Source organism: Leucoraja erinacea, chromosome 11, assembly GCF_028641065.1.
Source record: "Leucoraja erinacea ecotype New England chromosome 11, Leri_hhj_1, whole genome shotgun sequence".
NCBI lineage: Eukaryota > Metazoa > Chordata > Chondrichthyes > Rajiformes > Rajidae > Leucoraja > Leucoraja erinaceus.
The window spans coordinates 24,392,943-24,418,465 of record NC_073387.1 but is presented as its reverse complement, the minus strand read 5'-3'; the positions used below and the strand labels follow the sequence as shown (position 1 = coordinate 24,418,465).

General features: G+C 50.7%; 2 protein-coding genes across 4 annotated transcripts; both read right to left on the bottom strand.

Annotated features, from left to right (window-relative positions):
• Positions 1-515: 515 nt before the first annotated feature.
• med7 (mediator complex subunit 7) lies at positions 516-4,690 on the bottom strand. The gene is made up of 2 exons (XM_055642866.1): positions 4,573-4,690; positions 516-2,783 (listed from the first exon to the last, which is right to left on the bottom strand). The coding sequence occupies exon 2, from the start codon at positions 2,761-2,763 to the stop codon at positions 2,080-2,082; it is 684 nt and encodes a 227-aa protein (XP_055498841.1). The 5' UTR covers positions 2,764-2,783; positions 4,573-4,690; the 3' UTR covers positions 516-2,079.
• Positions 4,691-6,751: 2,061 nt separating this feature from the next.
• LOC129701589 (RELT-like protein 2) lies at positions 6,752-25,343 on the bottom strand. 3 transcript variants are annotated; one of them, XM_055642863.1, is made up of 7 exons: positions 21,392-21,568; positions 17,446-17,648; positions 15,127-15,189; positions 14,068-14,131; positions 9,925-10,134; positions 8,934-9,099; positions 6,752-8,842 (listed from the first exon to the last, which is right to left on the bottom strand). In XM_055642863.1, the coding sequence occupies exons 1-7, from the start codon at positions 21,511-21,513 to the stop codon at positions 8,765-8,767; spliced, it is 906 nt and encodes a 301-aa protein (XP_055498838.1). In that variant the 5' UTR covers positions 21,514-21,568; the 3' UTR covers positions 6,752-8,764. The 3 variants fall into 3 exon arrangements, with proteins under 3 accessions (XP_055498838.1, XP_055498840.1, XP_055498839.1); XM_055642865.1 differs by lacking the exon at positions 21,392-21,568 and adding an exon at positions 21,615-21,816 and having other exon boundaries at positions 6,754-8,842; XM_055642864.1 differs by lacking the exon at positions 21,392-21,568 and adding an exon at positions 24,972-25,343 and having other exon boundaries at positions 6,755-8,842.
• Positions 25,344-25,523: the final 180 nt, after the last annotated feature.

The following is a 25,523-nucleotide window of genomic DNA, read 5'->3' as shown; positions in this document are numbered from 1 at the left end:
CCACACCAGCATTCACCCTGCAAGCCCCCTGTTTTAGGCAGTCTGAAGCCCCCCCCGGAGTGAAAACGTGGTCTGTCCATTCCCTCCACAGATGCTACCTGACCCGCTGAGTTCCTCCAACCTTGTGATTCATTGGTAAACAGCATCTGTAGTTCGTTTGTCAACTGCAGAAATGTTGTCTCCTTCTCAGCATTGTCCCACCTCAATCTCTCTTTCCAGGCTTCCTTCCCCCGCCCCATCAGTCTGAAGAGGGGTCCTGACCTGAAATGTGCATTCCCTCCACAGATGCTCCCTGACCTGTTCCTCCAGCACTCTGTGATTTGTTCCAACATTCCAGCATCTGCAGTTCATTGTGTCTCTTGGATTAAAGTCACTGGTTTGTGTCCCTGCGTACCTGTGAACCCAGCGCCCCAGGCAGTTACCTGCACTCTTTAACCGCGCACCCTCTCAGATTAAAAAAAAAGTCTCAGCACATGTATCAGCAATAAACCAAAGATTCACACAAGGACCATGTATACGCGTCTATGAAAAGAGATTTTAATTGAAGACATACATGAGACTGACATTCAGTACAGCGAGGCAAGGGTGTGCAATTACCCCAGAAGTGAAACGCACAGATCCAGTCCCCTACATAGTTAGAGATGCCCACAGTTCCATGTACATAGAGGGATGTGCACTGGCCACACTTGCTGCCCCCGGGTCAAGCATACTCCCCCCTGGGGTCACACATACTTCCCCATAGGTGCTGATCCAGGTCTCCACTGGCTGTGACAGTACCTGGAGGGTTACTGTGTCGCTGCGTCTGGCTTCAAAGAGCCGGGTAACCGAGGACAGTGGCCCACAATCTGAGCAACACTTTCCCTCGAGGTACTGCCATTGGCTGGGGTAGGTGCAAGACAAGGGGGGGGGGCAATGGCATCACGTGGTCACAATCCCAACCCCTACGCCCGGCCGAACCTCCGACCAATACTCAGCCCAATCACCTCATGAGAGACAGTAGGCGCCACTCAGCGTAGAAGGAGAATGGTTTTGGACGTAGGTTCACCGAGATCCAACAATGGTGGGTTTGTGAAATGATGGGCTCGAACACTGCAGGGGAATGTACCATCTGGGATTCTCAACACTTCACTGGTGAACCTCGTGGGACGTTCCAACATGGAAACAAGGAAGGTAGGCAGAGATTGACAGATTCTTCATTAGTTTAGTTTAGAGATACAACGTCTAAACAGGGCCTTCGGCTTACAAAGTCTGCACTGCCCAGCAATCCCTGCACCTTACCACTATGATACACACTAGGGACAATTTACATTTATACCAAGCCAATTAACCTACAAACCTATACGGCTTTGGAGTGTAGGAGGAAACCAAAGATCTCGGAGAAAACCCAGGCAGGTCACGGGGAGTACGTCCAAACTCCGTACAGACAGCACCCGTAGTGTAACCTGGATCTCTGGCAATGTAAAAGTTCGTTAGAAGACAGCAAATCTACCACTGTACCACCGTGCCGCACAGGTGCCACACGTGCTGTCGTGACAGGTATCAGGGGTTATGGGAAGAAGGCTAGAGAATGGGATTCAGAGTGATAGATAGATCAGCCATGATTGAATGGTGTAGTAGAATTTATGGACCAAATGGCCTAATTATGCTCCTATAACTTATGAAAAGTACTCAAAGTGCCGGAGTAACACAGTGGGTCAGACAACATGGAGAACATGGATAGGTGACGTTTCAAGTCAAGGCTGACGAAGGGTCCCGACCTGAATGGTCACCTTTCCCTGTTCTCAAGGGATGCTGCCTGCCACGCTGTTACTCCAGCTTGCTGATCCTTTGGGGATGTTCCAAGGGTGGCCGAGGCTGCCCGGCCTCCGCAGGGCATGTCTGCTGTGAGAATCCGCGGTGTACAGTCTCCAGCCTGGCCGTCCCCCCTCTGCACGGACTGTCCGAGCCCTCATGCCCCAACCACACCTCAGGGCAGACTCTCCTACAGCACTAACTACCATCACAAACCCTACCCATGTGTTCGGCCTCTGCAGCAGCCTGGCACACAGAGCGGGCGCAGCTCGCTGGCTCACGGTCGCTCTACGTCATGTCATCGATGATGGAGCACATGGCCAGGTCCATGTCGCTGATCTCCTCCTCCTTCACCAAAGCTTCGGCCTCCGCTCCCGGCTGGACACATGTGCCTCCCTCCTCCATGTCCATGGGCTCGGACTTGGGCCGCAGGTGGGGGGTCGCGGACAGGTCATCAGGCAGCGAGGACAGGCTCCCCTGGATCAGCTCCAGCACCCGGTCCAGGTGCTTCTGGAAGCGCTCGGCAGTCTCCAGCCGCTGCCGTTTCTGCACCTCCATCATGACCCTCAGCGTCTCGCGGGCCTGGTGCGGACGGTACTCGTTAATCAGGTGGTGCATGTGAACAAAGAGCAGCTTGAGGTCCTCCAGCTTCTCCTCCCGCTTGATGCTGCCTGGACTCTTGATCAGGATGTCCAGCAGGTCCAGGAAGTTCACCAGGATGGACATGTTGAGTTTCTTCAGCTCCTTCTTGTGGTCGAACTGCGGAGGGTGCAGCCTCTCGATGCCCTGCCCCTCCAGCGGCCGGATGATCAGATCGTCACACTGGAACTGGTTGCCGAACATTGTGTAGTTGTCCCGGATGGGTGGCGGGGGCTTGGGGGCAAAGCCCTTGCGCACGTTCTCATCCGTGTACTCCTTGTAGTACTGGGCTGGAGGGAGGGGCAAAGCACTCACCTGCTGAGGCTCACCCATGGTGCCTGATCTCAGTTGGCCTGAAAGGGAGAGCAATATGTTCGTTAAACAGTCAATAACACTTTATCGTCACGTATACTCAAGTAGACATCAGTCTGAAGAAGGATCCCGACCTGAAACGTCACCCGTTCTTTCTTTCCAGAGATGCTTCCTGACACAGATAGACACAAAATGTTGGAGGAACTAAGCGGGTCAGGCAGCATCTCTGGAGAAAAACGATAGGTGACTTTGGGACCCTTCTTCAGACTTTAAATGTCTGTTACTCATTAATTTTCTTTAGGGATGCTGACTGACCTGCTGAAATACTCCAGCACTTTGTATCTATCTTTGGTGTAAACCAGCATCTGTTGTTCTTTGTTTCTGCACACAAGTTCTATGTTATTCCACTTTTGCATCCACTCCTGACGCATTAGATGCAATTTACAAAGACCAATTAACCTACAAGCTTGAACGTCCTGGGGATGTGGGAGAAAACCGGAGCAACAGGAGGAAACCCACACGGTCACAGGGAGAACGTGCAACCTCCACACTAATAGCATCCAAGGTCAGGATCAAATCGGAATCTTTGGCGACATGAGACAGCAGGTCTAGAATATTCTCCCTTGGGATGCACCTCCAACTTTAAATCTGCTGTATAAATATCCCCGTAGAAAATCTGAGACATTAAATCATTTCTAGGAGTCATAACTGGCACTGACCAAGAAATTTGTGATGACAAAGTGTTAAGTCGTCATAAGCTACAGTAAGAAATGGCCACTGAGCCCATAGCCTCCGACACACCAGGGAAAATGACCCAAGCTCTCCTTAAAGCTCAAACCTTCCAGATCCGCACCTTCATCTCTAGCCTATTCTATGAACCGCATCCGTAAAGTATTCTGACAGACAGTATGGTTGAGTATAGAAGTTTAGGATGATATGTTACAGCTGTACAAGGCACTGGTGAGGCCGCACTAGGAGTATTGTGTTCAGTTTTAGTTGCCCTGCAATAGGCTGGATGTCGTTTAGTTTGAGTTTAGTTCAGAGAATATTTGTGAGGATGTTGCATGGACTGGAGGGCCTGAGATTATAGTGACAGGTTGAGCAGGCTGGGATGTAATTGCTTAGAATGCAGGAGGATAAGGGGTGATCTTAAAGACGTGTATAGGATGATGAGGGGAATAGACAGAGTGAATACACAGTATTTTACCCAGAATAGGGGAATGGAGAGCCACAGGACATAGGTAACATAGAAAATAGGTGCAGGAGTAGGCCATTCAGCCCTTCGAGCCTGCACCGCCATTCAATATGATCATGGCTGATCATCCAACTTAGTATCCTGTACCTGCCTTCTCTCCATACCCCCTGATCCCTTTAGCCACAATGGCCACATCTAACTCCCTCTTAAATATAGCCAATGAACTGGCCTCAACTACCCTCTGTGGCAGAGAATTCCAGAGATTCACCACTCTCTGTGTGAAAAATGTTTTTCTCATCTCGGTCCTAAAATATTTCCCCCTTATCCTTAAACTGTGACCCCCTTGTTCTGGAAGGTTTCTGGATAGGACAGGTTTAGAGGGATATGGGCCAAACGCGAGCAGGTGGGACTGGTGTAGATGGGACTTGTTGGTCAGCACGGGCAAGTTGGGCCGAAGGGCCCATTTCTGTGCTGTATGATGATGCTCCCCTCCCAGCTCACTCCCCCTTACTCCCTCTAACCTCTCCTCCTCCTACATCCCTCCCTGGCCACCTCTCAACCCCCATGTTCCCTCACCTCCCCCTTCATCTCTCCCCACCTTTCCCTATTGCCCCCTCCTCCCTCTTCCTCCTCACCTCTCCTCCTCTTCGCCTCCTCTCCTCACCACCGCCGCCGCCGCCGCCGGGCCTCAGGCCGACACTCACCGCGGTCTCGCCCCGCCCCCGCCTCGCGCTCATTGGCCCAGACCGGGACAAGCAGCGTCTGATCCGCGCATCCCATTGGACAGCCGCGCTGCCACTCCGCCCCAGGCATGCGCAGTGGGTGCCGCGTGACCAGCGCCCTCTGCGGCGAGCGGAGACATGGCCCCCGGGGCCGCGGGTTCGATCCCAGCTCCGGCCTCTCCACCAGCATCAACCCCAGTCAGCCCTCCACCCCTGCGCCCCATTGCACGGGCACAGTCACACAGAGAGTGAAGGGAAGTGGGCAAACTTACTCAGCGTCTCACCGTGAACTTTTATTGATCTTGGTTTAAGATTGTCACCTGCGAAATTGATGACATCACCCATTCCTTCCGCGGCACCAGAGATGCTGCCTGTCCCGCTGAGTTACTCCAGCATTTTGGGTCTCTACTCCAGTATTTTCTACCTATTATTGCAAACACTAAGTTTCACGCAACTGCGGTGGTAAAAGGCAGCCACTGTGAGCAGGGTTCGCCAGGCGAGGGGAGACCACAATGACCAGACGCTGGGTGACAGGAGCCCATAATTTTATATACTTCTATCTGGTCTCCCTGCAACATCCGGTGTTCCAGAGAGAACAATCCAAAGTGGAACAGGCAGTGCAAAGAGTGGGCCATCTGTATTGGGCGGCACAATGGCACAGCAGTAGAGTTGCTGCCTCACTGTGCCAGAGACAAGGGTTCAATCCTGACTACAGCTGCTGTCTGTATGGAGTTTGTACGTTCTCCCTGTGATTGCGTGGGTCCACGTTTCTTCCCACACCCCAAAGACGTGTGGGTTTATGGGTTCTGTAAATTGCCCCTAGTGTGTAGGGAGTGGATATGATTTCTGTATCTCTAAAATAAACTAAACTAAAGGAAGGAACAGGAATGATGATGTGGGGGGAGGGAGGGAGGGAATGGAGAGGGGGCAGGAGGTTGGTGTGGAGCAGAGATAGCACAGACTAGAGGTACGAGTGGTCTCTGTCCACCACACACACCATGTTATATGAAGACTCCTTGGAGCTGTTGGAGTCAGACCCTAGGATTGTTCAGCTCATCCCGGATATGAAGGGGGTGTCCCTTGGGTCACGTCTCCAAAGGGCCCGTTCCATTTTCATCTTTGCCATTGATGTGAATCAGTCGACCACAGAAGATTTCAAAGGACAGAAGAAGGGTCCTGACCCAAAGCCTCACCTATCCACGTTCCCCAGACGTGGGCAGCACCATAACGCAAAGGTAAAGCTGCTGCCTTGCAGCACCAGAGACCCGGGTTCGATCCTGACTGTCGATGATGTCTGCATGGAGATTGTGCGTTCTCTCTGTGACAGCGTGGGTTTGCTCCAGGTGTTCCGGTTCCTTCCCACACACCAAAGACGTACAGGTTTGTAGATTAATTGGCTTGTGTAAATTGTCCCTAGAGTGTAGGATGGTGTATGTGTAGGGGGTGATCGCTGGTCAGTGTGGATATGATGTGCCAAAGGGCCTGCTTCCACGCTGTATCTCTAAAGTAAAGATGCTGCTGAGTTACTCCAGCATTTTGTGTGCTACTATCAAAGGAGATTTGGCTAAATCCTCATGGGCGAGAGAGTGGAGGATTGTCTTCCTCAGAGACACCACAGGGTAGATGGTCTGAGCTGTACACTGTCACAGAGCTGCACAGTATGAAAACAGACCCTTCGGCCCACCTTGTCCATGCTGACCAAGTTGGCATTTTGCGCTAGTCGCACTTGCTTGTACTTAGCCCATATCCCTCTAAACCTGTCCTAAACATAATGTGCAGAGTCTTTTACCCAGAGCAGGAGAGCCAAGAACCAGAAACCTTAAATTAGGTTTAACATAGAAACATAGAAAATAGGTGCAGGAGTAGGCCATTCGGCCCTTCGAGCCTGCACCACCATTCAATATGATCATGGCTGATCATCCAACTCAGTATCCTGTACCTGCCTTCTCTCCATACCCCCTGGTCCCTTTAGCCACAAGGGCCACATCTAACTCCCTCTTAAATACAGCCAACGAACTGGCCTCAACTACCTTGTGGCAGAGAATTCCAGAGATTCACCAGTCTGTGTGAAAAATGTTTTTTCCTCATCTCGGTCCTAAAAGATTTCCCCCTTATCCTTAAACTGTGACCCCTTGTTCTGGACTTCCCCAACATCGGGAACAATCTTCCTGCATCTAGCCTGCCCAACCCCTTAAGAATTTTGTAAGTTTCTATAAGATCCCCCCTCAGTCTTCTAAATTCTAGCGAGTACAAACCGAGTCTATCCAGTCTTTCTTCATATGAAAGTCCTGACATCCCAGGAATCAGTCTGGTGAACCTTCTCTGTACTCCCTCTATGGCAAGAGGTGAAAGAGGAAAGAGGTGAAATAGGAAAGATTTAATAGGAACCTGAGTGCCAACTTTTCCACACAGAGGGTGGTTGGTATACGGAATGAGCTGCCAGAGGAGGCAGTTGAGGCAGGTACTATAACAACATTTAAAAGACAATTTAACAGGTACATGGGGTGGAAGATTGCAACCTTCACATGGTCCGCCCTGTTTAGACGAATGCAATCAACCTGGCGTGCATAATCAAGTAAGTTCAAATAGAACAAGTTGTCCTACAACATTAGGCTGTGCACGCCATACGCAAGAAGAACAGGTACATGGATAGGAAAGGTTTAGAGGGATGTGGTCCATATGCGTGTAAATAGGACGAGTGTAGATTGGGTAGCTTGGTCGGCATGGGCAAGTTGGGCCGAGGGGCCTGTTTCTGTGCTGTATGTCTATCCAAACGTACTTTAAAATTCAAAGGGACACAAAGTGCTGGAGTAACTCAGCAGGTCAGGCAGCATCTCTGGAGAACATGGGAAGATGATGTTTCGGGTTGGAAACCTTCTTCAGACTTTTCTTTTAAAAGCTGTAATTGTATCCGCTTGTATAGATTCCACTAGCAGCTTGTTACAGATACAGACTGCTCTTTGAGTGAAAATATTGCCCCCGTGGTCTCACTTAAATCACTCCCCTCTCTCCTTAAGCAGTGCCCTCTAGTTTAAGAATCCTCTAACTTCCGAGAACTGAAGATCATTCCTAGTGAGGAATAACGCTGGCTCCAAAATCAGTGTGGGTTTGTTGCACTGTTAATTAATCCCTGACAGGAGCCGGGTGTGTGTGTGCGCGTGTGTGTGTGGCCATTGAACACATTCATTAGCATTAGTTTATTGTTGTCACATGTATCCAGATACAGTGAAAATTGTTTGTTTGTGTGCTATTCAAACGCATCAGATAATACTAGACATAAATACAATCAAGCCATACACAAGTACAACAGGTAGTGCAAAAAGAAGAATACCAGAGTGCAGAAGTGTTATGGTGTTACAACATTATGCTATTACAGTTACGGAGAAAAAGTGCAATGTTCTCAATGAGGTAGGTTGGAAGATCGGCCACCCTAGCTTATGGAAGTGCCGTTCAGAAGCCTGATAACAGAGGGGAAGAAGCTGTTTCTGAGTCTGGTGGTGCGTGCTTTCAAGCTTCCGTATTTTCTGCTGGATGGGAGCGGGGAGAAGAAGGAATGATGGGGGTGGGACAGGGGCAAGTCTTTGATTAGGTCGGCTGCTTTCCTGAGGCAGCGTGGCATAGATGGTGTCAATGGTGGGGTGTCTAGTCTGTGTGATGGTCTGGGCTACATCCACAATTCTCTGCAGTCTCTCACAGTCTTGTGCAGAGCTGTTCCCAAAAGAAGCAACCCGACGGAATGCTTTCTAGGGTGCATCTGTCGGAGTTGGTGAGGGTTCTGGAGACTTGGTGAGCTTCCACAACCCCCTGAGGAAGTGGAGGTGTTGGTGTGCTTGGTGGTGATGTTTACGCCCAGGATCGATACTCTCCCGTGGCGCTGCTAATACAGACGGTGATTCCACACTTCCCGCATGCGGTCACAGCCTGGGGGGGAGGGGTAGGAGTGGGGGAGCCCTTTCCTGCCCCCCCCCCCCCCCGTATCCCTCCGCTCCGGCCCCACCAAGTCTCCCTGGAATCCCGGGACTGTGGGGGCCACCGTGCCACCGGGAGGGGGAACGAGGTTGCCGGTAGACTCTCCCCTCCATCATGGGCGGCCTATGACCCTGCGTCACCGGTCATGGGCCTCGCTTCCTCCCGTCATCACCGTCAACAACGGGCAGCCTGGCGGCAGCGGGGCCAGTAGCTCCTGGGGCAGGACAGAGAGCAGCACTGGTTAGTGACACACACACACAGAGACACACACACACAAAGACAAAGACACACACACAGAGACTCACCACTGGTCTGGGCTCCGACGCCGCAGTATCGGTGATCGTCGACTCCACGCTCCCGTCCCCCCGATCCGTGGCCATGTCCTTGACCGACGCGACATGTGACTCCTCTAGGGGCGGCGGGTTTGGCTCCTTCCCCGTCCGAAACCGCTCGATGTGGGTGACCCTAAACCTGGCGCAAGAAGAGAGGATGAGAGACCAGCAGACAATCCCAGCTCTGAGACCAACAGATAATCCCAGCTCAGAGACCAGCAGATAATCCCAGCTCAGGCACCAGCAGATAATCCCAGCTCAGACAGACACCAGCAGACAATCCCAGCTCAGACAGAGACCACCAGATAATCCCAGCTCAGAGAGAGACCATCAGATAATCCCAGCTCAGACACCAGCAGACAATCCCAGCTCAGACACCAGCAGACAATCCCAGCTCAGACACCAGAAGACTATCCACGCTCAGGCTCCAGCAGACAATCCCAGCTCAGACAGACCAGCAGACAATGCCAGCTCAGATAGAGACCAACAGACAATACCAGCTCAGACAGAAACCAGCAGACAATCCCAGCTCAGACTTGGTCCACGCCAACCATCATTCACCCATTCATACTAGTTCTATGTTATTTCACTTTCTCTCCACTCCTACACATTTTTTGATCAGTAAGGGTGTCAGGGATGATGGGGAGAAGGCAGAAGAATGGGGTTGAGAGGGAAAGACAGATCAGCCATGGCTGAATGGCAGAGTAGACATTAATGGGCCGCATGGCCTGATTCAACTCCTAGAATTTATGAACATTGGGGGAAATTTACAGAGGGACAATTAACCTACAAACCCATGCGTCTTATGGATGTGGGAGGAAACTGGAGCACCCGGAGGAAACCCAGACTTACAGGGAGAGCATGTAAACGCCACACAGACAACAGCAGCGGTCAGGATTGAACCCGGGTTTCTGGCGCTGCGCTCTCTCACACACACACACACACAAGGGGGGGTGGGGTTTACCTGCCCACGGAGAAGACAGTCACCTCGCCCCTGGGGCCACAGACCTTGCCCCGCAGTGGGTGGTTCCGTGCCTGACCTATCGCTGACCTCCCCTGCCGGCTACAGTGCAGACACACCGCGTGGGGAACCCCAGTCCCGCCCCCGTGCACGGTGTGGTGGTGAGAGAACGGAGCGGCGGAGAGTGTGGTCAGTGGCTCCGGGAACAGCGGGCTGCAACAACAAACGGGCACAGGTCAGACACAGAGTGAAGCTCCCTCTACATCATCCCATCACTCACAACTACCTTCTTGGGACTCTGCAAGCGTTTGGACTTGGGCTGCATTTTGTGGAAGGGATCCGGCATTTGTACGTGCGAGCAGATCGCCTCGTTAACGCTAACGGTTCTTTGTTGGCCCCCATTCACGCCAGGGATGTTGCATGTCAGGCCAGCTGTACTCGGGTCTATGTGGAGCCATTCCTGTGCCTTCTTCGGAGGAGGTTGACAGGCCTGGCTTTGCCAGGACCGGGGGTGGAGGTGGTTCTCTCGGCCTATGCCGATGGTATGCTCCTTAAGTTCACCGACCTGCGGAGGATGTGCGAGTGCCAGCAGATTTTCTCGGCTGCATAATCCGCCAGGATCAACTGGGAAAAGTGTTCCAGACTCCTTGTGGGTCAATGGGAGGTGGACCTCCAGCTGGAGGAGATGATACCTTATGCGTGGAGCACCGCGCACCACCTCTACCTGGTGGTCTAACCGAGTCCCACTGAGGGGGCTTGGCCGGAGATCTGGCAGGAACTGGAGATGAAAGGGCACTGGTCAGGCCTCGTTGGGGTCCCTTACCAGGGTAGAGCGCTGGTCATAAATCAGGTGGTGGCCTCTATCTTGTGGTACCAGCTGGCCACCCTGGTCCTGTCTTCTATCTTTGTCACCATGATCCAGAGTTTGGTGAACTTCTTCTGGGGAGATAGGAATCACTGGGTCTCTGCTGGGGTTCTGAATCTCGCGTTGGAGGAAGGCGGTCAGTCACTGATCTGCGATCGTACCCAGGTAGCGGCTCTCCATCTCGGGACCCTGCGGAGGTATATGTATTCCGAGCGCCTTCCTAGATGGCACATGTTGGCGATGTACATTTTCCGCCTGGGGCACTGCTCCCGGTAGCGGGCATCAGTCGACACGCCATAGCAGGCATCAGTCGACACGCCATGCAGGACTTGCTACCTTCAGCCAAAGGCTTTTACCTCAATTTACTCAGGGTTAGGAATTTGGTTACCTTCAGCCAAAGCGTTCTTCCTCAGGGGGAGGGGGGTGTTGTGGAGCGTTTCTGACCGAGCTTACCCCCGCTCCGTCGAAATTGCTCATAGGACCCAAGGCACGGGTTCTTTCCCGAGAGCCGGCCCCACGCAACATGAGCCGCCTTTCCAAGATGCCCAGCGTGCCGTTCCGTGATGCAAAGAGGCGTGTACTGTGCAGTACTGTGTCGAGTGTATTGTTGATAAAGTTGACAATATTTTAATTTGGTAACTGTTTGTTTGTTTTAAAAATAAAATAAATAAATAAAGATGGGTCAGACACAGTCTGTGACATCCAGGTTATTGAAACAAAGACAAATAAGGGTATGGTATAGCCAGCTTAAGAAGAAGAGAAGAAACATCACCCATTCCTCCAGAGAAGCTGCCTGTCCCGCTGGGTTACTCCAGCATTTTGTGTTTATCTTCCAGCAAAATTATAGGCCGTTAAGGAATGTTGATGAACAGAGGGACCTTGGGATCCAAGTCCATTGTTCCTAAAAGTAGCAACACCTGAGGATAGTTGAGGGAGTGAATGGCCTTGCTTGCCTTCAGAAGCTGGGGGGGGGGGGGGGGGTCCCCAGGGATGTGCGATAAGCCCGATCCTATTCTCAATCATGATCAATGATATATTTGCAAACATTCAACCAGTGATGGGGCGATCGCTCTTTGCAGATGATGGCAGCCTATGGAGAAGGGGGAGGAATATAGATTTTATCGTGGAAAAAGTACAGCAAGGGATAGCCCAGGTGGAAGAGTGGGGAGGGAAATGGGGTTTTAAATTCTCTATAGAGAAGACAAAGACAATGGTTTTCACAAGGAAAAAAATTAAAGAGGATGTCCAGTTAAAACTATACGGCAACAATTTGGAAAGAGTAAAACATTTCCGTTTCCTGGGGGTTCATTTTGACTCCAGATTAACATGGAGGGTCCACATTACAAAAATAATTGAAAAATGCAAAAAAGCCATCAATGTAATGAGATGCTTGGCAGGTTTAGAGTGGGGAGCAGATGTATTATCTCTTAAACGTATTTATGTATCATTGATCAGATCCAGACTAGAGTATGGCAGTATAGCTTAAGGGTCAGCATCTAAGTCAGTGTTGTCTGAGTTGGACAAAGTCCAAGCGGAAGCTCTAAGAATCTGTATAGGAGGTGTGCGGACGTCACCTGTATGTGCACTACAGGTGGAAACTGGGGAGATGCCATTGAGACTGCGCCGCAGACGACTAATGGCTAATTACTGGCTAAGCCTTAAGGGTCATGGAGAGAACCACCCAACAAAACAGGTAGTACAGGAGTGCTGGGAGAGAGGGGTGGCTCAGTCTGGAAGCTTCGGCTGGGTTGGAGGAGTTGTGGCAAGGGACATGGGAGTAGAGGACAAAGAGTTTTGCCCTGCAGTATTGTGGCCATCTGTGCCAATATGGTTACTGAACATCCCAAAAGTTGATCTGGAGACATGGGAGGCAAAAAGGAGGAACAAAAATTCAGACCTAAAGACAGAATATCATAACCATATAGATAATAAATACAGGGAACACCTCTTAATTTTCACAGATGGATCAAAGGACCCAGTAGCTGAAACAACAGGGGCGGCTGTGGTAGTCCAGGGGATGAATGTTGAGCTTTACAAAAGAACAAATAACTATTTGACAGTATATACAGTGGAACTGTACGCTATTTTGATGGCAGTTCGGTGGATGGAACAGATGCAGTCATGTAAAGTATTAATATGTAGCGACTCATTATCTGCAATCCAGAGTATTGGGTCTGGTGCATCCCATAGGCGGCCTGACTTAGTATATGAAATCCTGCTACTATTAAGCCAAGTGACAAGGAGGGGCAGTGACGTGACTTTGTTGTGGGTCCCAGCACACATTGGTGTTCAAGGGAATGAAAAGGTGGATAAATTAGCAAAGGAGGCTGTAAAAAAAAGAAACATAGAGGTAAACTTACAACTATCCAAATCTGAAGGAAAACACATTGTGTGGAAGAAAATAAATCAGGAATGGCAACAATACTGGGAACAGGAGACAAAGGGGAGACACCTCTATTCGCTACAAAACAGAGTGGGCATTACAGCAAGAAGAGGGGGGGGAACAGGAGGGAACAGGTAGTATTAATAAGATTACGGATAGGACACACTCACCTGAACAGCACATTAAAAATATTGGGAAAACACCCTACTGGGCTGTGTGAGGAATGCCATCAGCCAGAAACAGTTCAGCATGCCCTAATTGCATGTAGGAGATACGAGACAGAAAGAGGGCTTATGATCATTGAAATGAGGAAAATTGGATTGACAGAAATATCAGTAAAGAACATTCTAGAGTGTGGAGGGAAAGGAAAAGGAATAAAGTTGTTGTTTGATTTCTTGAGGGCCTCTGGGCTTATAAAAAGGATATAATGTAAAGTCATGAGTACTGTGGAATGAAGCCAGAAGGTGGCAGCAATGCAACATTGCGGATGCCGGCTGCCGTAAAACTCCAAAGAAGAAGAAGAAGAAGCTGGGGGGGGGGGATTCTTGTTTACTTCTTCAAGTAGTTGAATCAAATTTGTGAGACACCATCTCCCGCGTCTAAAACCATGCTGATCACCCCGAATTAATCCTGTCTGGGCAGGTTTTAGACAGGTTGAAGTTTTTTTCTGAAAGATTCAGCATGGAAACAGGTCCTTCAGCCCAATAAAGTCCACGGCAACCATCGATCGCCCGTTCACACTAGTTCTATATTATCCCACTTTCTCATCCACTCCCTACACACTAGGGACAATTTACAGAGGCCCTACCTCTGCACCACGTGGGACGGCGGATGGTGTCAGGGGTGGGTCAGGCTGCGTGACCGGTCCCACGCGGCCCGGCGCTCAGCGTCCCCTCACCTGTGCTCTGGCAGCTTCATCTCTTCATGCTGCTTCAGCATCTCCTGCAGAGCCTCCGCATTAGCTGGTGGAGGGAGGGGGCACAAAGAGGGGGGGGGTCATCACCACCAACATTCATACATTCATCCCCTCCACCCCTACAATCAGTCTGAAGAAAGGTCCCGACCTGAAACATCCCCTATCCATATTCTCCAGAGATGCTGCCTGACCCGCTGAGTTACTCCAGCACTTTGTGTCTTTTTCAGTAACAGATTCATCCCAACAACCATCAGGCTCGTGAACACTACGAACTCCAACTAAACCCCAAACTACAAACTGCCTGCACTATACTAGGGACGTCGGCTTTGTATTGTGATGGTTACATGGTTACCTGGTACAATGACTATTAATTAATTGCATTATTGATTTGTAAATATTTATCTGTGTTCTTGTGTTTACAGGCCTGTTAAGCTGCAGCAAGTAAGAATTTCAATGTTCCCTTTTCATTACACGATAATTAGACACTGGAAAAAAGGAATAGGTGACGTTTCAGGTCAGGACTTTTCTTCAGACTGATTTTGCCTGACCCCCCTGTCTTTCCCCGCTTTTTGTGTCTATCTCCGACATAAACCAGCATCTGCAGTTCCTTCCCACACATTATTAAACACTCTTCCCTCTAAGATTTAATTTAAGATTTAGAGAAGAATAGGGTGTAGCAGTAGAGCCGCTGCCTCACAGCGCCAGAGACCCAGGTTCGATCCCGACTACGGGTATTGTTTGCACGGATTTTTCACCGGGTGCTCCAGTTTCCTCCCGCACTCCAAAGACGTACAATTTGTTGGTTAATTGTCTTGGTATAATTGTAAATTGTCCCTAGCACATGGGGTAGAATTAGCGTACAGGGTGATCGCTGGTCGGTGCGGGCTCGGTGGGCAGAGGGCCTGTTTTTGCACTGTAGCTCTCATCTAAACTAAACGGTAAAGTGAAGCCAGTTCCGCTCTGTCCATGGTGTGTTTGATGGGTTGGTGCAGAGACAGCAGCACGTCAGAGACCCACCTTTGCCCCGCCGAAGGATCTCACCTTTGTTGTTGAGGATACACTGCACAATCTGCCCCAGCGTGTCCTGGTTTGTATCGTGTACATCTACAGGGGAAGGTAAGCACAGGGAGAGGGACAAGTATTGAGTATAGGCTACAGTTGTACAGGACATTGGCGAGGCTGCACCTGGAGTATTGTGTTCAGTTCTGGTCGTCCTGCTGTAGGACAGGTACATGGATGTAGTTAAGCTGGAAAGAGTGAATAGATTTACAAGGATGAGACCCTGAGAGGCTAGGCAGGCTAGGACTTTATTCCTAGGAGCGCAGGAGGATGTGGGGAGATCTTATAGAGGTGTATAAAATCACGAGGGGAATAGATAAGGTAAATGCACAGTCATGAGAAGCATGATCGATAAGTTGAATGCCTACAATCTTTTACCACGAGTATTTGGAATCAAGAACGAGAGGATGTAGGTTTAAGTTGAGAGGGGAAAGATTTAGTAGAAACTTGAAAGACGACATTTGTCATGCAGAGGGTGGAGGGTATATGAATCAAGCTGCCAGAGGAGGTAGTTGAGGCAGGTACTAAAACAGCATTTAATGGACACTTGGACAGGTTAATGGACAGGAAAGGTTTAGAGACATATGGGACAAACGCGGTCAGATTGTAGATGGCGCATTTTTGAGTCGGTGATGGCAAGTTGGACTGCATGGTCTGTTCCCATGCTGTATGACTGTGACTTTAGTATATTGAGGGCCGAAGGCTCTGTTTCCATGCTGGACCTGTCAAGGCCACCACTGTGGGGATGGGAAGGGGAGTTAAAATGTTTGGCAATCGGGAGAATGTGTTGGCCAAGTGTAAGTCTGCTCGGGCTCGTGTGGTGTGGCCTTGACTACAGTGGACGTTCAGGTTGGGGGTGGACACTGACCCTTGGCCTCTGGCCCAACCTCCCGCCCGTGTGGTGGGGTGGGGTGGGGTGGGGTGGGCTATGGTGCAGGGTGTGATGTGGTGTATTGTGGGGTATGGTGTGGGGTGTGGTGTATTGTGGGGTATGGTGTGGTGTGTGGTGGGGTATGGTGTCTGGTGTAGTGTGGGGTGGGGTGTGGTGTGTGGGGTGTGGTGTGGGGTGTGGTGTGGGGTGTGGTGTGGTGTGTGGGGTGGGTGGGTGGTGTGGGTGGGTATGGTGGGGGTATGGGTGTGTGGGGTATGGTGTGGGGTATGGTGTGGTACTATGGTGTGGGGTATGGTGTGGGGTATGGTGTGGGGTATGGTGTGGGGGGAATGGTGTGGGGACATGTGGGGGGGTGTGGGTGGGGGGTGTGGGTGTGGGGTGTGGGGGTGTGGGGTGTGGGGTGGGGTGTGGGGGTGGGGTGGGGTGCATGTCTGTGGGTGTGTGGTGTATGGTGTGTGGGTATGGTGTGGGGTATGGTGTGGGGTATGGTGTGGGGTATGGTGTGGGGTATGGTGTGTGGTGTGGGGGGGGTGTGGGGTGTGGGGTGGGGTGTGGGGTGTGGGGTATGGTGTGGGGTATGGTGTGGGGTATGGTGTGGTGTGGGTGTGTGTGGGGTGTGGGGTGGGGTGTGGGTGTGGGGTGGGGTGTGGGGTGGGGTGTGGGTTATGGTGTGGGGTGTGGTGTGGGGTTGGGTGTGGGGCCATGGTGTGGGGGTGGTGTGTGGTGTGGGTGTGGGGTGTGGGTGTGGGGGTGTGGGGTGGGGTGGGGGGTGGGGTGTGGGTGTGGGGTGTGGGGTGGGGTGGGGGTGGGGTGGGGTGTGGGGGTGTGTGTGGGGTATGGTGTGGGGTATGGTGTGGGTGTATGTATGTGGTGGGGGTGGTGGTGGGGGTATGGTGGGGTATGGTGTGTGGGTGTATGGTGTGGGGTATGGTATGGATGTGTGGGGTATGGTGTGTGGGGTATGGTGTGGGGTGGTGTGGGGTATGGTGTGGGGTATGGGTGTGGGGTATGGTGTGGGGTATGGTGTGGGGTATGGTGTGGGTGGGGTATGGTGTGGGGTATGGTGTGGGGTATGGTGTGGGGTATGGTGTGGGGTGTGGGGTGTGGGGTGTGGTGTGGGGTATGGTGTGGGGTGTGGTGGGGTATGGTGTGGGGTATGGTGTGGGGTATGGGGGGGTATGGTGTGGGGTATGGTGTGGGGTATGGTGTGGGGTATGGTGTGGGGTATGGTGTGGGGTGTGGGGTGTGGTGTGGGGTGTGGTGTGGGCTGTGGTGTGGGGTGTGGTGTGGGCTATGGTGTGGGATGTGGGTGGGGTAGGGTGTGGTGTGGGGTGTGGTGGAGTGTGGTGTGGAGTGGAGTGGTTTGACTGGACCAGTGTGGTGTGGCCCTGGTCACAATGCACACTGACCCTCGTCCACCGGCCCGGCCTCCCGCTCTGTGTCCAGCTGCCGGGACGTGCGGCACCGGTAGCCTTTCTCCTGCAGGAGGCGGCACAGCAGGATGCCCAGCAGCCCCATCAGGAAGAACACAAGGATGGCAGCGAAGATGGTGTAGAGGCCCTGAGGACGAGTATCCTCTTCACTTCCCTCATTCTCCATCCTCCACACTCGTCTGAAAGCAGAAAGATCCCTCGATCAGTGCAGTCCTTTGTAGTGTGGCCATTACCTCTTGTGTCACAGACTCACACGGCACGCAAACAGACCCGTTGGCCCAGCTCATCCAACAAGCCCCATTTACACTAGTCCCACCTGCGCATGTTTGGCCCATTTACCTCTAAACCTTCCCTGAAGAAAAATGATGGGTGGCGTTTCGGGTTCGGACCCTTCTTCAGTCAGTCTCACGACTGTTCTTCAGTGTCTGAAGAAGCATTCCAAACCAAAACATCACCTATCCTTTTTCTCCAGAGATGCTGCCTGACACGGTGAATTACTCCAGTACTTAGTGTCTATCCTTCTAAACCTTTCCTATCCATGTACTTGACCAAATGTATTTTAAAATGTTGTTATAGTACCTGCTTCAAGTAGCTCCTCTGGCAGCTCATTCCATATACCCACCGTGTGAAAACATTGCCCCTTTGGTTCCTATTAAATATTTCCCCTCTCACCTTAAATCTATGTCCTCTGGTTCTTGATTCCCATATTCTGGGAAAATCCTCTGCATTCACCCTATCTTTCATGATTTTGGACACCTCAATAAGATAGACAATAGACAATAGGTGCAGCAGCAAGTCATTCGGCCCTTCGAGCCAGCTGATCATCCACAATCAGTGCCCCGTTCCTGCTTTCTCCCCATATCCCCTGACTCCACTATCTTTAAGAGCCCTATCTAGCTCTCTCTTGAATGTATCCAGAGAACCGGCCTCCACCGCCCACTGAGGCAAAGAATTCCATCGACTCACAACTCCGTGTGAAAAAGTGCTTCCTCATCTCCATTCTAAATGGCTTGCCCCTTACTCTTGAACTGTGGCCCCTGGTTCTGGACTCCCCCAACATCGGGAACATGTTTCCTGCCTCTAGCGTGTCCAATCCCTTAATAATCTTATATGTTTCAATAAGATTCCCTCTAATCCTTCTAAATTCCAGAGTATACAAGCCCAGCCGTTCCATTCTCTCAGCATATTCATTCCCGCCATCCTGGGAATAAAAGGGCCTGTCCCACGAGTATGCAACTCCATGCGGCAAGCGCGACCTAATGTGGTCTCTTGAGCCGTACGGCCTCACGGGGCCAGTCCCACTTCGATCGCCGGAGCCGTATGGAGTTGTGTGGAGCTTGTCCCGACATCGCGAGGGGCTCCAAAAAACTGTCCGTGTTCAAAAACTCCACGCGGCAACGGCCTGCCGGCCCACAGCCGCCTCAAGGCCGTACGCACGTCTTGACGCCGAACTTCCCGCGCACTTCACTCGAACTTCATGTCACTCACTCGACCTCCGCGCGGCCCCCGCCTCTGGTTTGGTCGCGCTTGTGGAGGCGCATGCTGGTGGGACCGGCCCTGTACGTGGATCACTCGACCTCCGCGCGGCCCCCGCTTCCGGTTTCCGGTTTGGTCGCATGCTCGTGGGACAGGCCCTTAACCTTGTGAACCTACGCTGCACTCCCTCAATAGCAAGAATGTCCTTCCTCAAATTTGGAGACTAAAACTGCACACAATACTCTATAGGTGTGGTCTCACTAGGGCCCTGTACAACTACAGGAGGACCTCTTTGCTCCTATACTCAACTCTTCTTGTTATGAAGGCCAACATGCCATTCGCTTTCTTCATTGCCTGCTATACCAGCACGCTTACTTTCATTGACTGATGAACAAGGACCTCCAGATCCCATTGTACTTCCCCTTTTCTCAACTTGACACCATTTAGATAATAATCTGCCTTCCTGTTTTTGCCACCAAAGTGGATAACCTCACATTTATCCACATTAAACTGCATCTGCCATGCATCTGCCCACTCACCCAACCTGTCCATGTCACCCTGCATTCTCATAGCATCCTCCTCACAGTTCACTCCTCCACCCAACTTTGTGTCATCTGAAAATTTGCTAATGTTACTTTGAATCCCTTCATCTAAATCATTGATGTATATTGTAAATAGCTGCAGTCCCAGCACCGAGCCTTGCGGTACCCCACTAGTCACTGCCTGCCATTCTGAAAGGGACCCATTCGTTAATGTTCAAGAAGGAACTGCAGATGCTGGGAAATCGAAGGTAGACAAAAATGCTGGAGAAACTCAGCGGGTACGGCAGCATCTATGGAGCGAAGGAAATAGGCAAAGTTTCAGCCCGAAACGTTGCCTATTTCCTTCGTTCCATAGATGCTGCCGCACCCGCTGATTTTCACCAGCATTTTTGTCTACCTGTTTGTTAATACCCACTCTTTGTTTCCTGTTTGTTCCTACCAATTTTCTATCCATGTCAGCACTCTATCCCCAATACCATGTGCCCTCATTTTGCCCACTAATCTCCTACGTGGGACCTCATCAAATGCTTTCTGAAAGTCCAGGTACACTACATCCACTGGCTCTCCCTTGTCCATTTTCCTAGTTACATCCTCAAAAATCTCCAGAAGATTAGTCAAGAATGATTTCCTCTTCGTAAATCCATGCTGACTCGGACCGATCACCCTTCAACCTCCTGCGCTCCAAGGAATAAAGTCCTAGCATGCCCAACCTCTCCCTGTAGCTCAGGCCCTCGAGTGCTGACAACATCCTCATAAAACCTCTCTGCACCCTTGCCAGTTTGACAACATCTTTCCTATAACAGTGCCCAAAACTGAACACAATACTCTAAATGTGGCCTCATCAATGTCTTATATAACTGCAACATGATCTCCCAACTTCTATACTCAATTCTCCGACTGACGAAGGCCAATGTGCTAAAAACCATATCAGGGTTACACAGAGTTGTGCAGTGGGTGGAGCTGCAGCCTAATGGCACCTGAGACCTGCTTTTGATCTTAACTTTGGAAGATGTTTGCTGTCACCCTCTGTGCAAACAACTTACCCCACACATCTCCTTTAAACTCACGCCCTCGAGTCTTTGACATTTCCACCCTGGGTAAAAGGTTCTGGCTGTCTATCCTATCTATGCCTCTCATCATTTTATAAACTTCTATCAGGTCTCTCCTCAGTCTCTGATGCCCCAGAGAAAATAATCCAAGTTTGACCAATCCCTCCCTGTAGTTGATATCAGGCAGCAATCTGGCAAAGCCCTCCTCACCCTCTCCAAAGCCTCCACATCCTTCCTGCAACGGGGCGACCAGAATTGCACACAATACTCCAAATGCAACCTTTTAAAAAAAATAAAGTGGCAACATGACTTCTTGACTCTTAATGCCCCCAACGATGAAGGCAAACATAATGTACACCTGAGATAGACACAAAATGCTGGAGTAACTCAGTGGGTCAGGCAGCATCTCTGGAGAAAAGGAATAGGCAAAGAAGGGTCTCTCCAGAGATACTGCCTGACCTACTGAGTTACTCCAGCATATTGTGACTTTCTTCGATGTCAGCCAGCATCTGCAGTTCCTTCCATCTTTACCACTCTATCTACTTGCGTTGCCACTTTTGGGGGGCTGTGGACATGGGCCCCGAGATCACTCTGTACATCGGTACTGTTCATGGTCATGCCATTACGTGAATAGCAAGGGGTTGGACAGGGATGTTTCTATGAGTCTATGACTCAATTAACTGTAGACTTTCCATTTACATCCGACCTCACAAAGTGCGACACCTCGGGGGTTAAACGAACAGGGAAATCCCTCCCGATATTGGGAGCAGTATTCCACGGGTGAGTATCATGCACAGAGCTCTAACCCCCGACCCTCCCCCCACCCCACCCCACACCTCCCCGCCGCACTCTCACCTGACGGAGCACCTGTACAACGCGGCTCTGTGTGTCGGTGTGTTCAAGCGGGCAGCAGTGGGCGTCCCGCCGCATGTGAGGGTAGGGGCGAGCGGCGGGGGGAGACTGCAGCCGGGGACCATGCACTGAAGCAGCAGCAGTCAAGGACATCTCACTGTCCCCGCAACACAGACGCAAATCTAATGCAGCCGACGTGCCAGAGGTATCTGTTTACAGCACCAACCTTGACTTGGTGTGAAGGTCTGAGTGTCAGCATCACGCTGCATCCTCCGTGTCTGTGTGTTGACGTCAGAACACTGATTCCCCCTCTTCCCCTCCCTGGAGAACAGAGGGGATGTTAATCCTCTCCTCCCAGACAGCTGAAACCCAGCCTCAGCATCCCGCCTCCTGCTCCATTAACCTTCTCTGTCTCTCTTCCCCCTTCACAACCGCTGCAAACCTTGTCTGCATCATCGCAGCGGGACAAGCTGCAGCAGCTGACTGCACCTGCTGCTGCCCCCTCCTCCCCCACTTGCATTTAATGCGCTGCGGAAGGTGGGCTGCAGGTGAGGGGTGGTCGCATCTGAACTGCTGCAGCCGAGCGGGGGCAGAGAGGGGAAAACAACACAGGCAGTGATGTACCCTGCAGAACGGCTCCCTCTCCTCACTACCCCTCTCGCTCCTCTCAGGGTAAACACAGTCGTTTACTCTCAGGGTAGGGGAGTCAAGAAGCAGAGGTCATAGGTTTAAGGTGAGAGGGCAAAGATGCTGCCTGTCCTGCTGAGTGACTGCAGCTTTTTGTGTCTATCTTCGGTTTAAACCAGCATCTGCAGTTCCTTCTTACACATTAAGATTTAATAGGAACCCGAGTGCAACTTTTCCACACAAAGGGTGGGTGTGGGGAACGAGCTGCCAGAGGAGGTAGGTGAGGCAGTTACTATAACAATATTTAAAGACATTTGGACAGGTACATGCATAGGAAAGGGTTAGAGGGATATTGGCCAAACGCGGGCAGGTGGAACTACTGTAGATGGGCATCTTGGCTGGCGGCTGAAGGGAAACACAACATACTGGAGCAACTCAGCGGGATAGGCAGCATTTCTGGATATGAATAGTTGACGTTTCCAGTCCAGACCAGAGATGCTACCTGTCACGCTGAGTTACTCCAGCATTTTGTGTCTATCTTTGGTGTAAACCAACATCTGCAGTTCCTTCCTACAAGTTGAGCAGAAGAGCCTGTTTCTGTGACACATGACTCTATGACACCACTATCTGTGGTAATGAATCCCACAGATTCAACACCCTCTGGCTAAAGAAATTCTTAATCATCTCTTTTCTAAAGGTACAGTAAGTCCTTTTATTCCGAGGCTGTGTTCTCTGGTCCTAGCGTCTCCCAGAAACATTCTCTCCACATCCACTCAATCGAGGCCTTTCACTATTTGGTAAGTATCAATGAGGTCCTCCCTCATCCTTCTAAACTCCAGCAAGTACAGGCCCAGAGGCGTCGTATGCTCCTTAACCCAACCATCCCCGGGATTCTCGTCAGTGGCACAGTGGTAGATCCGCTGCCTCACATCGACAGAGTTCGGGTTAGATCCTGACAACGAGTGCCGTCTGTACGGAGATTGTACGTTCTCCCTGTGACCGCCTGGGTTCTCTCTGGGTGCTCCAGTTTCCTCCCACATTTCAAAGACGTACAAGTTTGTAGATTAATTCGTTACTGTAAAACGTAAATTGTCCCTAGTGTGTAGGATAGAGCTAGTGTATGGGGTGATCACGGGTCTGGACTCAGCCTAGTTCCACACTGTATCTCTAAAACGAAAACCAGGATGAACTGACCCTCTGGTCATTCACCAGACCCTCTTTGCAAATGCGCACTCTGGGAAGAGATAGGCAACCGTTTCCTCTCTGTCAAGTCAAGTCAAGTTTATTTGTCACATACACATACGAGATGTGCACTCCCGGAGCTCCCGCAACGCGACTTCTCCAGCCCGTGTCGCGGGGTTGGAACGACCCGGAGCGGGGACGTACATCGCCCGGCACGGCTTCATGGCCGTGGGCATTCCATGGCCAGGGGCTCCAACGTTGTGACTTTTAGACCGTGAGTGGGGCCGTAAATCGCCCGGCACGGCCTAAAATGGCTGTGGGACTTGGCATCGCCTGCCTGGGGCTTGGATATCGGGAGAGAAATGGAGAACAGGGGAGAGAAAAGACTTCGCCTTCCATCACAGTGGGTTCACTGTGATGGATGTTTGTGTGAATTAAATTGTGTGTATGTCTGTAGGAAATTGTCTTTGTATGGCTGTGGAAACGGAATTTCGTTTGAGCCTCAAATGACAATAAATGTTATTGTATTGTATTGTAAATGAAAAGTGGCAATGCTCGCAGACTTTGTGCAAAAAGACAAACAAACAACCAAACAAACTACAAACAGAATGGAACATAATCACATATTCTTTTACATATTTGATGAAGCCAGAATTTTAGTTAAAAATATAAGAAGATATTAAATTGGCTTCTGGGCTAGCTTACAGCTTATATTTAGTCTCAAATTAGGCTTTCCTCAGGTTGCGGGGTGTGTGAGATAACATTGTCTCCCAAGTGAAGGAGCTAGAGAGATATCTTTGAAAGTAAGATGCCATAAACCAAATGACCAATGTTTATGGGGGAGGAGGCAATAAAGGAAGCGAGAAATAGACAGTCACATCTTTGTAAACAAATGACCTATGTTTATGAGGGACCAAATGACAGAGGAAGCAGCGAAGAGAGCTAGGGTGGTCTATTTGGAGATAAAACAAATGGACAATGTTTTTAGTATATCTTGTACCATGTAAAAAAAAGGTTTGATGTGATGCATTCTGTGGAAACCTTTTCCAGTACCTCTGACCATGACTAATGTCTGTGGAATGTGATAAGGGGTAAAAAAACCCTATTTAAGGCAATGTAATTCTGTTGTTCAGGAAAGGTGGCTGAGCACAGTCAAGTGTCTGTGACTGGAGTTCTCCCTCCCTTCCATCGGCCGATGTTAAGTAAAATTTTGAACTGGTCTACCAAACAGTTTGTGTGGTGTCTGTTTATTAAGAAGCGAACCTGGTTTAGTAGTTAAGATAAGTAGCTTTTTCATATTGTGGGCGGAAGGAAAAAGGGAAAAAACAGCAATAAAAAAAAAACTGGAACACTCAATGAGCGGGAGTGAAACAAGAAGCGCTCCACGTATCCCACAGAGGCAGGCATGTCCTGTCCTGGCCTCCTGCGGGCTCCCTGTAGACACTGCTTTGACCTGGGAAGCGAGTGGATCTGAAGGAGAAGCTGGTCAATGTCACAGTGACAAACAACAACCTCTACATCGGTGTTTCTGAACTCTCTCCCCGCGCTGGCGACACCAAAGATTATAGAGGAGCTATAATCTTTGAGCCTGTCATCTCACCACAGGCACCGTTGGGTATTTCCACACATCTCTTTCACTTCACATTCTCGACAACCACAGGTTTTGTATCTCAGTCCCAAAACAACGTCTTCCTTCTGTCTCATCCCGGGCAGCCGAGTGGCACAGTGAGGAGAGCCACTGGCACACAGCGCCAAACCCGGGTTCGATCCTTACCTCGGGTGCAGTCTGTGTGGAGTTTCCATGTTCTCCCTGTGACCACGTGGGTTTTCCCCGTGTGGTCCGGGTTCCTCCCACACCCCAAAGGCGTGTGTGTTAATTGGTCCTCTGTAAATTGCCGCCAGTGGATGGGAATATGGGGTAACATGGAACTAGTGTGAACGGGTGATCGTCTGAAGAAGAGTCCCGACCAGAAACATGTTCTTCAATGATGCTGCTTGACCCGCTAAGTTACTCCAGCACTTTGTATCTATCAGCATCTGCAGTTCCTCCTTGCACTATACGGTTCTATATTCTGTGGTCAACACATTCACTGTGGGCCGAAGGGCCTATTCCTGTATTGCCCCTCCTACGCAGGGCGTGATGACGTCAGGTGGCTGCTGGATGGACAGTGTGGTGTGACGCAAGGACGTAGTGCTGGCAGTGTGGTGTGACGCAAGGACGTAGTGCTGGCAGTGTGGTGTGACGCAAGGACGTAGTGCTGGCAGTGTGGTGTGACGCAAGGACGTAGTGCTGGCAGTGTGGTGTGACGCAAGGACGTAGTGCTGG

What these genes read in the sequence shown, in the direction of transcription:
- LOC129701589 (XM_055642863.1), bottom strand. Translation starts at nt 21,513, where the DNA reads ATGGTCCCCGGCTGCAGTCTCCCCCCGCCGCTCGCCCCTACCCTCACA. An exon ending in GGCCGGGCCGGTGGACGAGG is followed by an intron (nt 15,190 to 17,445) that starts GTCAGTGTGCAT and finishes CTTCCCCTGTAG; the next exon opens with ATGTACACGATACAAACCAG. An exon ending in ACTGTCTTCTCCGTGGGCAG is followed by an intron (nt 9,100 to 9,924) that starts GTAAACCCCACC and finishes TTCTTGCGCCAG; the next exon opens with GTTTAGGGTCACCCACATCG.
- med7 (XM_055642866.1), bottom strand. Translation starts at nt 2,763, where the DNA reads ATGGGTGAGCCTCAGCAGGTGAGTGCTTTGCCCCTCCCTCCAGCCCAG.